General features: G+C 39.4%; 2 protein-coding genes across 2 annotated transcripts in view; both read left to right on the forward strand.

The window, feature by feature from the left end:
- LOC134624309 (nucleotide-binding oligomerization domain-containing protein 2-like) overlaps positions 1-16,473 on the forward strand; it is a 1,192,597-nt gene that overhangs the window by 1,080,422 nt on the left and 95,702 nt on the right. The window lies entirely within an intron of this gene.
- Positions 2,966-6,372, forward strand: LOC135932506 (uncharacterized). Its single transcript, XM_065469993.1, has 10 exons — positions 2,966-2,998; positions 3,096-3,274; positions 3,370-3,463; positions 4,302-4,419; positions 4,494-4,585; positions 4,688-4,802; positions 5,169-5,270; positions 5,465-5,632; positions 5,759-5,914; positions 6,149-6,372. The coding sequence occupies exons 1-10, from the start codon at positions 2,966-2,968 to the stop codon at positions 6,370-6,372; spliced, it is 1,281 nt and encodes a 426-aa protein (XP_065326065.1).

A 16,473-nucleotide genomic window follows, 5' to 3' on the forward strand; every position in this document is an offset into this window, starting at 1 on the left:
GGTAGCTGAGACGCAGCGGAGCGGAGGTGGAGTGCCTGGATTAAAATAGGACATATTAGCAGCATTTAACCTTCAGTTACTCTTTATGTAGTTGGATAGGAGTCATGTTTCTTTTTAGCTGAAAAACCTTACACCAGGGAACCTGCAGTGTTGAAAACGTGCTTCCCGACTATGTTTGCAACCCGTTCTCACTCCCGAGGCGTAAAATACTGACGATTTGTCACGTCCCTTAACTTCACATGCTGACGCTAAAGGTACCCTTCCACGTTTTTATGTGACGCTGTGAGTTGTCAATTCATTCCAATATGATCCCGCTCGCGGCGATCAGAGACGCTTCAAGCAGAGGCTCCAGCCATCAATTTACACCAAATAATAACCCCGTCACGGCGAAACATGACGCCGTGAAGCACAATCTAACTATAGAACCGGGGACCCTCTCCCGAACGGGTTTTTCTCCCGAATTTAATGCTTTCTTTTAATGACATCGTTAACATTTCTCAACAAAAACACATGAAAGTATCACTGATAATTCAACAATAAAATCGCTTCATGTTGTGGCCATCACACAGTGTTTTCCAAAGTGATTCACGATCTGAAAGTGCGCAGATTTAACGTACATAATCCTTTGTTAGGTTGATGATTTTCATTTCACACGTAAAACACATTTATAGTTTTATTCACCACTCCTGTTAGTTTTGGATGCGCTCGGCTCCAACCAATCAGACGCAACCTGTGTAAGCAAAGGATGATGGGAGAACGGAGAGACCCGTTTATAAGAATAAGAAAAGGAGGCGGAACTGATTGATTCTAATGCAGGTATGTAAAAAATACATATATTTAAAGTAATACCTTGAAGTGTGTTTCAAAGTTTGTTTTTCATAAAAGCTTCAAACAAACAGGGGTGACTGATCTCGGAAACGATTTAATGCATTTAAAAATGGCTACAGCTACCGTCAGCATGCTTGCTAGGTAACCTACCTACACGTGGCTACTGCAGCATTAGCCATTTAATCCAACGATGGATTAAATCTATTACAAACGTTAAAGGACTTGTGTGTTGCAAAATACCCTCACATGGTGCGTAAAGCAGTTTTTGCGCTAAGAGTTCTGCTAGCTCGTTATAAACGGATGATGCTAACGTTAATTGCTAACGTTAACCAGAGCGCCAAGACTGAAAATCATTTGAGTTGCGTTAGTTATGTGTTTATGTCACTGAGTTCTGCAAAATCTCTTTCCTCTTTAGCTTGAAAATGAGTGATTCAGAGGATCACGAGCTGGAGGAAGAGCTTCAGGCTGCTGACGAACTCCTTCAAGATATGCAGGTAAAGTAAACGTTATATTATTTGAATTTTTTTAAATAAGTTTTTATATATGTGTATATACAAGTTTATGTCAAATTAAGTTGGTTAACTTAAGATGTTTGATAATCTTTGCTTTAATCATAGACTGTATTTTAGATGTTCCCTTTGTTCCTTGTTAATTGCGTAGAATGATGCACAGAACCTCAGCCAAGACCAGTGCGCTGGAAAAAACGTGACAGACAGGGAGATTTTATTCCTCAAAGACCATCAACCAGTCGAAGTACTACTTGCATGCCACGTGGTCAGTGTTCACACAACCATTGGTTTTATCTCACAACTTGTTTTCACCAAAGAATTTCAGTAATTAAATATTCTTCAATCTCCCCCCCCCAGTGTCCAGAGATCAGCATCAATGTCCACGTGAAGAAACTAGTTATGTTACCAGTGTCAACCCAACAAAAGGTACTTTACCTTCTTGTATATATTGTGATTTCTGTTTACTTTTATATTTGTTGTTATAGTTGAGTTAGGCAGGGCTTTTGTGCAGTCCTAAGAAACATACTGCCTAGGGTGTTTTTCACTATGTGGAAGAGATTCTTCCTTTCTTTATTTTTTTTCTGTTAGTGTATGGAACTGAGGTGCTTCGTCAAGAGCTCCTTCAGTTGTTGGAGGATGGAGAAGAGGATGCAGCCATGACTTGTGAGACGTCGTCTGAGTCAGCTGCTACTCACTGGGCGATCAGAAATATGGTGTCCTCGCAAAAGTGGAAAGAGGCCAGGCCTTGTCTTATAGACAATATGTTAGCTACTCTGGATCCACAGTCACACCGTGTGTGTCAGTGTGGCAAACAAGTAGTTGTGAGGTGTCTGGACTGCCTTCCTCTTCCATTCCTTTGTGCTGACTGTGATATTGCAGTTCACACACGCTTTGTTCTGCACAACAGAGAGGCAGTAACAGGAGGGTTTTTGCAGCCTTCATCAGAGTTTCACAAGCCAATTGGTACGGTTTTTAAGTCTTATGCGTTTCTTGCTATGTACTATGAGTGGGTGCTGTTATTGTATATTTATTGTGTATCAGTTAATTTCCAATTCTTTTTATATATATATTGTGTGTTTTAATGTTAGTTCGGCTGTTGCCTGTCCAAAGGCCAGACCATGTGTGTGACTGCCCAGCAGGTAACGTTGAGGTTTCACCCGGCTCAATTGTGGCTCTTGTAACCATAAATGGTAAGTTGCCCTTTTGTCACACACTACATACACAATAGATGTGTTTGCAGGTTTAATTGCAAATTGTGCATTGCTATCTTGGTTTGAATTGCCCTCGGCCCGCAGTATGTATGTATGTGGGCACCTGTCAAAGGTCATTTGGATTTACCAGATCAATTTGAAAACAACATGAAATCTTCACAACATGAAAAAAATGAATGCTTTGAGCCATGACTGAATTTATCCTTATCCTCTAAAGGCCGTTATAACCTTGCACTGCCAGTGGTGAGATGCACCAGCTGTGGCCTAATGTGGTCCCCCTCAGTTAAGGACGTCCTGGGTAGTGGATATTGGCCTGGCACCTTAAATTTCTGCACCCTGTTTTCAATGGATGTCTTTCAGTCTTTCTATGACATTAAGAAGGCTGCACCAGGGATGTCACTTAAGGCATTTGTCAAAATGCTGGATGAACGAACAGCCCATTTTGGAAGGGTGAGTTTCTAAATTTGCCAAGTTTAAGGAAATTGTGCAAATCAATGTTTATGATGACTGTCCTTGAATATTCTGTTGTATACCCTCTATGTAAAAGACTGGCCGGATATCAGCTGATGCCTTTAGTAGAAGTTTCTTGGAGTGGAGTGCTGTAAAGTTTGAGGTGGACAGGATGTGCAAGGAGCCATGCTTTAGCTGCCCTGCCTGCACTCCAGACATGCTTGCCGTCTCAGTTGATGGAAACCGTAAGCTTTATCGCTTTCAATCTAATGCAAGGTATGTTATGCATTGTGTACATAAATCAAATATGGCTTTGTAGAAAAATGTATTTTAATGTTTCTTTTCAAACAACTGTCACTGTGTTTGTTCAGCACTTCAGAGCAGGGGAACTTTGAAGGTGTCTTCATTGAAAAAGATGAGGATGTTGCTGAGTTTGTGAAATACATCCAGAGACACACAAATCATGTAAGATACACATATATATTAGTGCTGTTAGCATTAATCTTGTTAAAATGACGTTAATGCCATAACCATATACACATACGTGTGTGTGTGTATACATATATGGATGGGTGGATATTTATTTTATTTTTCTCTTTGTGTTGTCGTAATATTATTTACTTTACTTTATCTTAATGTATACTTTCTTTTGTCACCATGTGTATTTAAAAAAAACAAACAAAAACAACATGATTTTTATTTTGTGTTATCAGTGCTGTCCTGGGGAGATATGAGGTCTTGTGTGACTTAAGGCTAATTCAGCTAATTGTTATGCATTTGTTTTAAAAAGTTTGTCCCTGATAGGGCTTAATCATGTCATGTCATTTATGTTAAAATCTTTGAGTGTATAGGTCCCGGGGAAAGGGTTGTGCGGATCTTCATCTTGGACTGCAGCAAAGGAGTCGTCCAAAAAGTCCACTGGGAAGTTGGATGAAGAGGGCATGGAAATAGCTGTTTGTCGCCACGGAGTCCTCTTAGCTGCATTGAACATGTTTCGAGGGGAGATCTTTGCTTACCCCCTTTTTCTCCAGAGGAAGTTGGCAGCTAACGTCCCAGGACATATTACGTTCCTTTGCTCCGATGTGGCCTGTAAATATTTCCCCTATTTAACCAAGGTGGCTCAGCAGTGCCCTGAGCTGAGGAACCTCTTGTCAATGCATCCTTTTCTCTCCGTCATGCATGCAAAGGCTCACACTTGGAAATGCGAGGTATACTGCAGCTTGTAGTTTTGGATTAGTTTGAGACATTTTGTTATAAGGTTGAATGAATTCAGCAGTCATGTATTGTGACCTCCTTTCTATAGATCAAATGGGGAGGTGCGTTTCAGGATGGGGCCGGTTCAACAGTTGGAGAAGAGGTGGAAAAAGTAAACAGTTTCCTGTCTAGGGCGGCCATCACAACGAAGTACATGTCTAAAGCAGGTATGTGTTCGTGTCTGAGATTCCACTCAGTATCTTGCTCATTAATTCTTATTTGTATACTAATTGAAATGCAGGGCGAACAGACATGCTGACCCTCCTGGCTTTGGGTTGGAACAAAAGGAAAGTGGAACAACTGGGCCGCACTTTGAACCAGAGATATCTCAAGGTGATTTTTTTTTTTAAACCATTTTAATGTGTGTGGTAATGGGGGAAAAACACCTGTACTCTAAAAACATCAATGTGAATGACATTTATTATGTATTCTTAGATCATAAGGATCCTTAGAGAACAAGTGGAGAGCCTGAATGCGACCAAAAATGAGCTGGGTGTGGATGACGAAACACTGCAGCAATGGGTGGACGATGTGCAGAAATGGGCTGAAGGTGAGTCTCAATATAACGCACTCGTGTATAACAATAGGACCCACCATGGCCTCATTAAAGAACTTAAGGTAGAATTAATATCTTTCTGACAGTGTCAACAAACAAAGAAAAATAAGCCTTGTAAAAGTGGAATTTATGGCAGAGGTTTTGCGTTTCATCAAATTGGATTGAACCTGGGTTGAAATGATGTCGTACTAGTTGGTTTTATAAACCTGAACACCGACATACTTGTTATCTAATGATAATGCAGCACATGATGCTACAGATGTCTTATAATGAATATCATCAAGTCAGTGATTACAGAGTCCACTGTAGTTTGGTGACTGTTATTCATCCTGTATTCTGATTAATATTCCTCTCACTTAGAAACTGATCAAACTGATGGCAGCCTTGGAGCGTTGCAGGCACGAATAGAGGAGCTTGTCGTCATCATCAGAGTGCGAACACAAAGTCTTTACAGACAAAATGGTACGTCCCAGTTTCTTTGAAATGGACCGTTTGATACTTAGTTTGTACAGCTACTTTGTAAACAGAATAAAATCAGATCCAGGTTTGTTTAATCTGGATGTGATACGTGTTCTAGCAAATAAATTGATGAGTGTAGATTAAAATGTAAATATATACATTATGTGAAGGTGTGAATTTTTTATGATCATTTACAGATAGCAACAAGAGGCGACACAGAATTCGCAAGGTCATCTTAGATGAGAAGAAACGCTTGGCGGCTGCTGTTGACGACTACAACAAGCTTGCTGAACCAACAAAGCAAATCGTATCCAGTGATGCCCTCATCCAGACCGACATTTGGCTCTGGCAGAGCACAAGTGAACGTAAGCTCTTGATTTATAAATACCCTTTTTTAAACAAACTCCCAGTATCTGAGCAGTAGTTGAATGTTTTGTTCTTGAGTCATAACGTGCTACTATGTTTTCCCATCTGATGTTGTTAAACTGTAGCTGCTGCAGACCTCCAGACAAAGAGAAAGGTCTTTGATAAGGTGATGGCTGTGAGGCGCCTGAGAGAGGAGGAGATGATCCTTTGCAGGGAGATGCGGCATCACCGGACAGTGTTGCGAATGCGATCTGTGGTGTTGGGGACAATCTCCTCAGGCTGTAAGCACTTTATTTATTTATTCATTTTTTGACGAATCGATTGAAAATAAGAGCAGATGCTAAAGTCTTACTGGATCTTTTACCTATATCTAGATTGCTAGCTAACACTGCCTTCTCCCTTTTAAAAAAAAAAAGTTTAATTACAGGATCCTAATTCCTTGTGTTTTTGAGGTGAGGGTTTTGTTTGTTTGTTTGTTTTTTACTTCACTCTTATTTGTTTTGTTCTTTTTACAGCCTCCCTTGTTGGCATGTCGGAGGATGCACAGAAGGGACTCCATAGCCTGGTTTTAAAAAAACAAAGTGAACTGAAAGCTGAAATGCTCAAAGTAAAGGACATGTACAAGAGAATCCTCAGCCACCAACCACTCCTGGAAATGGACTCGGAGGAGGAGGAGGAGGAGGAGGACATTCCAGACGATGCCACTGAGAGTGATTTAAGCACTTCTGATGAAGACTGATTGTGTCATCCTTGATGTTATTTTTGGTAAAATAAAAAGTTAATCACATCTCTGTTTAATGTGATTTTTCAACAGACATTTTACATTTTGAGAAGAAAAATGGAATTTCCTTGGTGCAGTTGTTTACCCATAATCATGCTTTCCCATGTAATTTAATGACTAGTGTACATGTTCAGATAGACTAACATTATTTAATTTATGGGATGCTTTCTGGGCTGCTCAAATTATCACAAAATTTAAAAGCACGAGGCAGCACACTCACACGTAAATTTTTTGTTCAGTGTTTTGTCGAAGAAATCAGCAAGTACAATTGATATGTTTGCTGTAGCGGTGTGTTTGTTAAGCATGCCAGCACACTGGTGAACTGACAGTCCCCGAATGCACCCGAGCCACTGACTCGCCCCAGAGCAAATGAAATTGCTTATCTAGAAAGACAACCGTCATCAAAGAAGAAGTAAAAGAGTAGGAAACTAACAGTAAGGGAAGGTACTGTGCAGTAGGAAAGAAAGGCCAGAGCCATGCAAAATGACCTCCAGCAGGCCACAAATGTGCACGTCTGCTCAAACGGTCAGAAATAGACTCCATGAGGGTGGTATGAGGGCCCGACTCCTGCCCTGTGCTCCTCACAGATGAAAGCAGGTTCACACTGAGCACTTGGGACAGAGTCTAGAGACGCCGTGGAGAACCTTCTGCTGCCTGCAACATCCTCCAGCATGTCGGTTTGGCAGTGCGTCAGTTTTGGTGTGGGGTGGCATCTCTTTGGGGACCGCACAGCCCTCCATGTGTTCTGCAGAGGTAGCCTGACTGCCATTAGGTACTGAGATGAGATGCTCAGACCCCTTGTGAGACCATATGCTGGTGCGGTTGGCCCCGGGTGCCTCCTAATGCAAGACAATGCTAGACCTCATATGGCTGGAGTGTGTCAGCAGTTCCTGCAAGACGAAGGCATTGATGCTGTGGACTGGCCCGCCCATTCCCCAGACCTGAATCCAATTGAGGACATCTGGGACGACATGTCTCGCTCCATCCACCAACTGCAGCACAAAATGTCCAGGAGTCTGGACATCCCTCAGGAGAGCATCTGCCACTTCATCAGGAGCATGCCCAGGTGTTGTAGGGAGGTCATACAGGCATGTGGAGGCCACACAGACTAGTGAGCCTCATTTTGACATGTTTTAAGGACATTACATAAACCAGATTAATGATTCTGTATTGCATTGATCAAGGAACCAACCCAATAGGAGCTAACGGAATCCTCTTGATATTACTTCACTCAGTAAGTTTATATTATCTTTAATGTGCATTTTCTGCATCAGTTTAGAACATAACATGTTAGCACTCCCTGGTCCTTTTTGGAGACAGATCCTGAGACAGCAGGCAGCTATGGAGAACTCGTGTCAGCTGTGGTAATTAAGTAATACTTTGATTTAATATTGATTTCATGACAACTATCCCCATACACATATTCCTGGATATATATGTAATGGCATAAGTAAAACTCCCATTTTAGAATCATTGCCTTCTTTGCCTCAGACTTTGGCCCTGTGTCCCCAAAAGTCTAGAAAATCCATGACACTGAGTAAGAGGCCTTGATCATGTTATAAATGAGAGAGTTTGGTGTAACAATGGTTGAACATGCCAAATCAACCCACAACATGCTGCCATTCCCCAGCTGTAACCTGCATATGCATCAAACCAAAATCCAGTATCATAGCCACATGATAGACATAAAGATGAGGTTAAAAGGGTTGTATCATTTTGCCAGATAGCTTCATCCCCAGATAAACATTCGTCAAAAACCAAAGTTTGTGAATATTTGCTGTATTGCCAGGCCTAAACCAACCTGTTAAACTTATCAAATTATTGTCATAGATACAAACCTATTGATTGAAACAGAATAATCCATTCAAGCCTCCATCATCATCCAAGATCACTGTTACTATTCAAATTATTTTATCTCTATTTTCCTCTAGAATGTTTTGAAAATCAGCATTTTCAATAGATCAATAGACTTTTTAAAAGTTTATTTTGATCCTATTGTTTACTTGTGTAATTGCATTTTTATTGAAATTATGACAGGAAAACCCTTAATCAAATTGTATCTTTGATATCTAATAATAATATTAAAAATTATGTTACATATGTAATATGTACACAATAATAATTTGCAAACAAACAAGAAAAATAGCAAAAAATGTCAATTTCTTTTCTAATACCCTGTATATAAAAATCACATATGACCACAAATCCAAATGTGCAATTGTCACTGCATCTAAACATGACATATTGCAAAAGGTAGAAACATATAATATACAATATGTTCTGAAGCTGGTACTGGTGCAGTTAACTTTGCTTTATGCTCCCATACACAGTGTTATTTACTTTAACTTGTAATATGTTATAATAAGCAAGTCACTTCTATATTTATGAGAATGTAGACAATAATGTTGGCTGATATGTAAAACTATGAGATATTGAGTGCAGGGAAGATATTATTGATCGATCAGATTCATGAATGCGTTAGGTACAAAAGCCACTTAGAGAGTGAAACAGAGACTGGCAGTGGTTGAAATGTATAGAAAATATTTTATTTTGAACTTTTATGCTGAACTACAAACTGTGAACTGTGCCATCTCTGCGACCTGTGGTGCCTGGTTTACTCTGTGTAAAACTGCGCCGGTTCCCATGTGTCATCCCACACTTTGCCACTGTCAGGAGAAAAACATAACAAACAACAACCACAACCACACACAAAATAGGATAATTTAGGCTGTGACATATGACAATTTTTTAGGATGAAATATCTTCTATATTCATGTCATACTTTATACACCTTCATTGTAATATAAATTAATCAAATCAAGTCAGAGAGTAATAATATATGGAGTAGTTGTCAAGCAGGACCACAGCAGCAGCCACGAGCCATCGGAACCTGCTGGATGAGAGAGCACAGAAACTCCAGGGAAGAAGTTTAGTTAGTAACATGCATGAACTGCATTACTGAGACATGTACGTTTACAGATGGTGAGGGAGAGGGGGAGAGTTTTTAGTAAAAGGAGACGTGACTGCATCTTCAACCAATACTGAGCCTGCATAACCCTGAAAGAGACAGACAGAGGGGGGGGGGGGGGACACTAACCCCCAGCAGTCTGGTCCTATGACAGCATAACTAAAGGCTGACCTGAACCAGCCCTAACTATAAGCTCTATAAAGAAGTAAAGTCTTATGCCTACTCTTAAAAGTGTTGACCATGTCCACCTCCAAATCTCATAATGGACTTTGGAGGTGGACTGCTATCAAGCTCCTCAGCTAAAAGCTCCCAATTTACTTTAGTCCAAATACATGAATTCAAACTGAGGTGAGAACTATTTATCAACAATATGAATGTCTGTTCCCGTTGTTTCTACATACCATGTTAAGCAGGGCTTCCACTTGACTTTAACTTCTTCTTTTTCCTGAAAAACATGATTTAAACAAACAGATAATTAAGAAAGACATGCAAGTTGCATACAAAAAGGAGCTTATAAACATTTGTGTACTATTGAATGGCTCAATATATTGTAAAATTAGTTTACAAAACATAAGAACCACTACAATGCTTGTACTGCCAGCATCGAGTGCATGTCAGCAAAGCAACACTGCTTACATTGTGGCTCACAAGCAAAACTAACTGAAGCAGATGTTACTGAATGGGAAGGAGCACCTCCACATCAATCACTCCTTCTGAGCATGATGTCAGGAGGACTTTAAAGAACGTAAACACCAGAAAGGCAGCACAACCAGGTCATATCAGATGGTATGTTCTTATTTAATGTCCTATTTGGAGCGAAATCCAGACTCAATGGCTGAATTAATGTAGATTCATCAAACACAAAAGCTTATGGATAGTCAGTCAGGCACAGTTCAAATCTGGGAAGTCCAAAGATGCAAACAAATCTGCACAACAGCAGGCTAAATTACTTACATTTACAACTCTCTTGTCTACTATCTCTTCATATTTGAAAATTTTCTGCGTACGGTGTTTTCGGCATTCTGAAAAATAACAAATGAAATATTTACATGAGGTCTGTAAAACTGGAGATAATGCAAACATTAAGAAAAAGAAATCTTAACAAACTTAACGAACCTGTCATGTGTTTCGTACATTTACAATACCATAACGTCTAACCTTTCCTTGTCCTTTTTTTGTTTGGGACATCAGAGGTGTACACCGTAGAAATTGAGGGAGATGCAGGATGTGGAGATGAGGTTGCAGGAGGAAGCAGAGACAGAGAGGAAGATGCAGGAGGAAGCAGAGACGGAGAGGAAGATGCAGGAGGAAGCAGAGACGGAGAGGAAGATGCAAGAGGAAGCAGAGACTGAGAGGAAGATGCAGGAGGAAGCAGAGACGGAGAGGAAGATGCAGGAGGAAGCAGAGACGGAGAGCAAGATGCAGGAGGAAGCAGAGACGGAGAGGAAGATGCAGGAGGAAGCAGAGACAGAGAGGAAGATGCAGGAGGCTGACAGAGGGAAGATGTTGGTACAGGCTCTAAATGAAGAATAAATTCCTCGTTTAGAGCCTCTGGGTCTTGGACTGGTCCAGCATCCACATTGTCAGCAGAGGATGGTCCAGCTGCTGGTGTAGAACTTTCAGCAGGAGGTGAAGCTTGTAATTCTGCAAAATTTTAAATATTACACATTCATTAAAATGGGTTGAAAAAATGTACAGTACACATAAACACATAATAAGTAGTGATTTGCATGTTTTCAGTTAGGTTTTTACTAAAGTTACAACTTGTAAATATTGGCATCAAATAAGTCATCTCACACACTCTCACTGACCCAAATCATTCAAAACAAGTTCCCTCCCGGGTAGTATGATATTTGTAGTGCTTTTCTACATTGTACATTAATAAATTAATGAGTGTGACTATAAATCCAGACAGCTAATGAATTTTTTCCTCTGATGACACTACTTACCTGAATTTGTAGTGCATAACATTTGACACTTAAAGCTAGTACTGTGACTTAAGAGTTTTGTACAATGGTGATGCTAACTACCTAAGGAAGGTAATCAGCTAACCTCTTAAGAAGTATAAAAGTTATTTAAGAATCATGGTGTTCATATTGGTAACATTATATAACATTTGTTATACTAGAAAGTCTCGAAGAGAATTATCAGGTCTGGTTTTCGTGAAGATTTTTAAAATTACATTTGTATATACATGAGTGTGAAAGACCATACTATACACACACACACACATACAAAATTGTTCAGGTGGTTAACACCAGAGGTTCAGTATGGCTAGCTTTTCATGTTAGCAACAGGACATGTAGGGCAGCTGTCACCTCACAGAAAGACGGTTACTGGTCTGAACCGTGGCTGAATAATAGAATAGAATAGGACAGAATAGAGTAGAGTAAAATAGAGTAGCTGGTGACTGTTAACTATCCTCATCCTCACCATCTTGTTTGTCTCTGTGTACCCCGTGATGATCTGCTTTCTTATCTAGGGTGTACCTATGAGGATAGGCTACTTGATAAGGACACCTGGTTACAGATAATGGACAAAGCATATCTTACTTCTCAGAAGGTGTTCATAAAGCTTCCTCATCTTCATGAGGATGTCACGTGCAGCACCTTCCGCTGGTTCGATCTGAGTGATCACGTCCCCTACTATACGGCCCTTACGGTCAAACTGTCCAAGAAACAGAATAGGCTGGTAGCCCAGGGCATGAAGTTTGGAAACCTGCAAGAACAACAAAGAAAAACATATGCAGCCAGTCTTTCATGTAAGCAAATTGATGTTTAAGTTTCACATCTTTGTTGTTTTATTGTTGTAGATAGTTAAAAAGTATTTATGGTGACCAAACCTGTAAATGTATGATAAAATCCATCTTGAAATGTTTTGTCTCTCAGTTAATAGCCGATTAAATTAAAATTCAGAAGTAGCTTAAATAAAAATAGTTTTTAACAAGTTTTTCGTAGTTTGATGTCTTTAGTGTGATGATGTTATTCTGATATGAATAACTTTTTTATTTATGCTCTTTTATGTGTATATAGCTGTCTTGTTAGTTTCTTACTTCGTGATATACAAGAAAACATTGACAACTGTGATTAATAAAGAATTGTCTAGCAGACCAACCACTTATTAGATCAGAACTTTTAAACTTACTGACAACTGGGCTGAATTAACCACCCTGCTTGCATTTCTGTGTTTTTTTAACAGAGGCAGCCCAGTTAATGTTTTTAAAATGTTCTTGTTTTTTTTTCAATCCCTCCTTTACGTTCAGGCTACCCAGGCATCCACTGCATGTCTTCCTGTTGCAGGTGTTTGGAGCCTGACAGGAAGGGCATGGTTTGGTTTTTGGTTTTGTCATGTCTGCAAATGAAAATGTAACATGTAGGGATTATTTCAGGTCTGCTTTGGTTAAATGATTACAAAAATAATTTATGACCAAAGAAATAACTTATATTACGAGGCATTATTACACCATATTTAGAAAAAAAATCGATTAGAGATTAAAGTCGTTAATATTGAGTTAATTACGTGAATAGGGTTAAAAAAACTGAATCGATTAAAGAAAAGATACATTGCTAAAATAGAGCAGTACTAACATTAGCTGGGTGGCTAAGCAAGTGTCTTACACATGACAATACATCACAAAGAAAAATTAAATAAACTTTTGCAGAAGTAGTTCTCTTGGTACACAGACTGCTCTGTGAAAAAAAATCAAGTTTAATATCAGCTGATTAATATTTCAGTGAACATGCAAATTACCCACAGTTTATCACAACTTACCTAGCTAAGACCTGCCTCGTGTCGAGTCGGAAAATTCCTGCAGGACCGTGAGTTGAAAGATACATTTACTACGACTCCCAAGATGCATTGCAGTAAAAACCATCCAATCGCCTTGCTTAAGATTTGTTGACGTGTCGCTAAAGGCGAGCTGTAGATAAATATTGCAATTTGTAAAAAATAAAATAAATAAAAATGAATTTGGAATTTGTAATTACATAATTAAACACTGGGCCAGTTTATTTTCGCATTATCAATGGTTATTATTTTAGAGTAAATAAAGGAATAGCGGGTAGCACCAAGCTGTTGTTATCTTCATTTCCATAGCAACGGCGGTTGTTGTTGATTATGGGTAGTGTGCAGTTACGGGATTAGTGCGCTGTCTGCATAAATTGGTCTGATTGGTTGAAGCCCAGCGCATCCAAAACTAACAGATCGCACTTTCAGATCGTGAATCACTTTGGAAAACACTGTGTGATGGCCACAACATGAAGCGATTTTATTGTTGAATTATCAGTGATACTTTCATGTGTTTTTGTTGAGAAATGTTAACGATGTCATTAAAAGAAAGCATTAAATTCGGGAGAAAAACCCGTTCGGGAGAGGGCGTCATGTTTCGCCGTGACGGGGTTATTATTTGGTGTAAATTGATGGCTGGAGCCTCTGCTTGAAGCGTCTCTGATCGCCGCGAGCAGGATCATATTGGAATGAATTGACAACTCACAGCGTCACATAAAAACGTGGAAGGGTACCTTTAGCGTCAGCATGTGAAGTTAAGGGACGTGACAAATCGTCAGTATTTTACGCCTCGGGAGTGAGAACGGGTTGATGTTTGCTACCCTACAATCCGTCCTACTCTGTAGTAAATTCAGTGACATTTGACCGTCCTGTTGCTGCCACTGAAATGTATACAGCCTATTTAAAATCTAAAACTTAAAATTGTCCGTAGCCTGCTGTTGTTACCACTGTCCTGTTTGAAATGGATACTAACTAGCTAACTGACTGAATGCCCATTAACCTTATAACTCCTGGTGTGTGTGTGTGTGTGTGTGTGTGTGTGTGTGTGTGTGTGTGTGTGTACACAGAGACACCCAGGTTCATAGTGGATATAAGGAAGTTTTTTCAAAAACAGGAGCCACATTCAGGTAAAAGTGTAAGAACAAATGATCCATCAATAAAGGATAATGTTGGATCAGTGTTTCAATATTTTATATCTTTTATTAGATTTTCATGTGGTTTGGTTATTTGCCTTTTGGTTGAAAGTACACTGAGAGAGGACTTTTTGTTAGTGATCTTAATAATCTTTTTCATATTAATGTCATTTTTCATCTAATTGAATACAATCTATTTGTGTATGATTGTCAGTCCAAAGAGGGAGAGAGGAAAGAGGCGAACGTGAGGAGAAAGTACAAGGTCAGGAAGAACCAGGTAAGAAAACAGACAGGGAACAGTGACAGGCTAAACAGAAACTATTAAAGTGACGAAGAAAAAAAGCCTGATTTTACTCATACAGTCCTGGAACTTGTGTCCTCCCTATATAAAACCTGCGATACAGAATCTGCAAAACAAACTGGGTTGAAACATTTTTGACCCTCTTTAACAACATTCCAACATAACATTATCATTGATTGGGGAGATTAAAATGAATGATATATTTTATGTGGTTCAGCCACAACTCTACTAAAACCTCAGCCAGTAATAGGTAGGCCAACTTTTTGGACTGTCCAGTTGTCTGTATGACTGCCGCATACAGACACACTTATCAGTGTACCACCTGAGAAAAATGTCAAGCTCTCCCAAGTACCACTATGAAAGCATGAAACTCATAAATCTTACAACACAAAATTAGTATTATTAAATTAGTTAAATTAGTATCTGCAGTAAAGATTTTTTCATACATTGTATACATTCTACCGCAGGTAAAGTTGCCTCCATTTTTATAGTTTTTTTATGAATATTTTGTAATAATTTATTCTGTTTTGGGAGTGTTTTTCATGTATCTGTATTATATTATACATACACATTCAAAGTGGATTTCTGTCCAAAACATGCACTCAGTTTACTTCTTACTCACTATGAGCATCATTTAAATAACCTTTATCAGATTTTATGGTTTTGTTACAGACTTCTCAAAAAAGTGTTTTGCTTTTCTTTCACAAATGTGGGGATTAGATTGTGTTAAAATGTACAAAACAGTGATGTCATGTTTTGTGATGAGGACCCAGGCAGAGAGAGACTTGCTGAATTTAAGAATCTTATGATTTAATAAAGAAATTTGCAGACTTGCACAGAGATGGTAAAATTATGATGACTGATAGCGGAGATAAAGACAACAGACGATGAGGACAGTCAGAGGGAACTCGGGACAACTGGAGAGATTTAAGGATGCATGAACTCACAGAGACAGGGAAGAAGTCTCATCATGACGTGTAAAGTTTATCTTGCCTGGCTGGGCAGCTCTCTGGGTGCTCAGCACCCCCAAGGCTCTGATCCTAGAATCGCCCCTGCCTCCAAGGGTGTAATTGCGGACCGGGGTCTTGAAAACTGGAGATTGAACCCATACTCCCTCACCCCTGAAGAACGTTTATCATCATTTAAAGATTTGTTTTTTTTATTCAGTGGTCAGACTGGAGAGCTTTGCAGTGGGTGTTTAATGAGGTCGATAAGACTATCAAGAGAGACAAGGTCAATTCTTATGAGATTATTAGGAAGCATCTTGTATACGATCTTGTGCAGGCCTATAACATGTCTTATCACAGCTCTATCAAAATGACCCCCTCCAAGGTGTGCAAAGATAATGAGAAAGCAGTCTTATACGCCCTGTACAAAATAAAACCCCAAAAACCGGTGGCTTTTAAATTTAATGTGGGCGATACAGTGAGAATATCTAAACTACGGAGCATATTCCGAAAGGTAGTGGTGTGCGATACTGCATATTTTGGTATCGATCCGATACCAAGTAAATACGGGCCAGTATCGCCGATACCAATACCGATATCGATACTTTTCAATAAATAAGGTGGATGCCTCATTGAATTGCTAAATCGCAATTAATTTTCATGTCCTTAAGTGTTTTTTGTGATTTTTACTTTTGTATTATTAATTACTTAAAATCCAGGACATAATTATGAGAAATAATTAATTTATAATTAAATAAAAAATGCTTTATTATTGTGGCGGGCCGTGGTCTGCGATGCTGCTGCTGGTGAGATGGACTCACCTTCATTGCATCTACAATCATGCCTCAGCGGCTTAAAACCTGTGTGCTGCTTGTGCTGTTGTTTTTGGTGTTGATGTGTACAGCTGGCAGCAGGAGGGCTGCA

This window comes from Pelmatolapia mariae, linkage group LG3_W, assembly GCF_036321145.2.
Source record: "Pelmatolapia mariae isolate MD_Pm_ZW linkage group LG3_W, Pm_UMD_F_2, whole genome shotgun sequence".
Taxonomy (NCBI): Eukaryota; Metazoa; Chordata; class Actinopteri; order Cichliformes; family Cichlidae; genus Pelmatolapia; species Pelmatolapia mariae.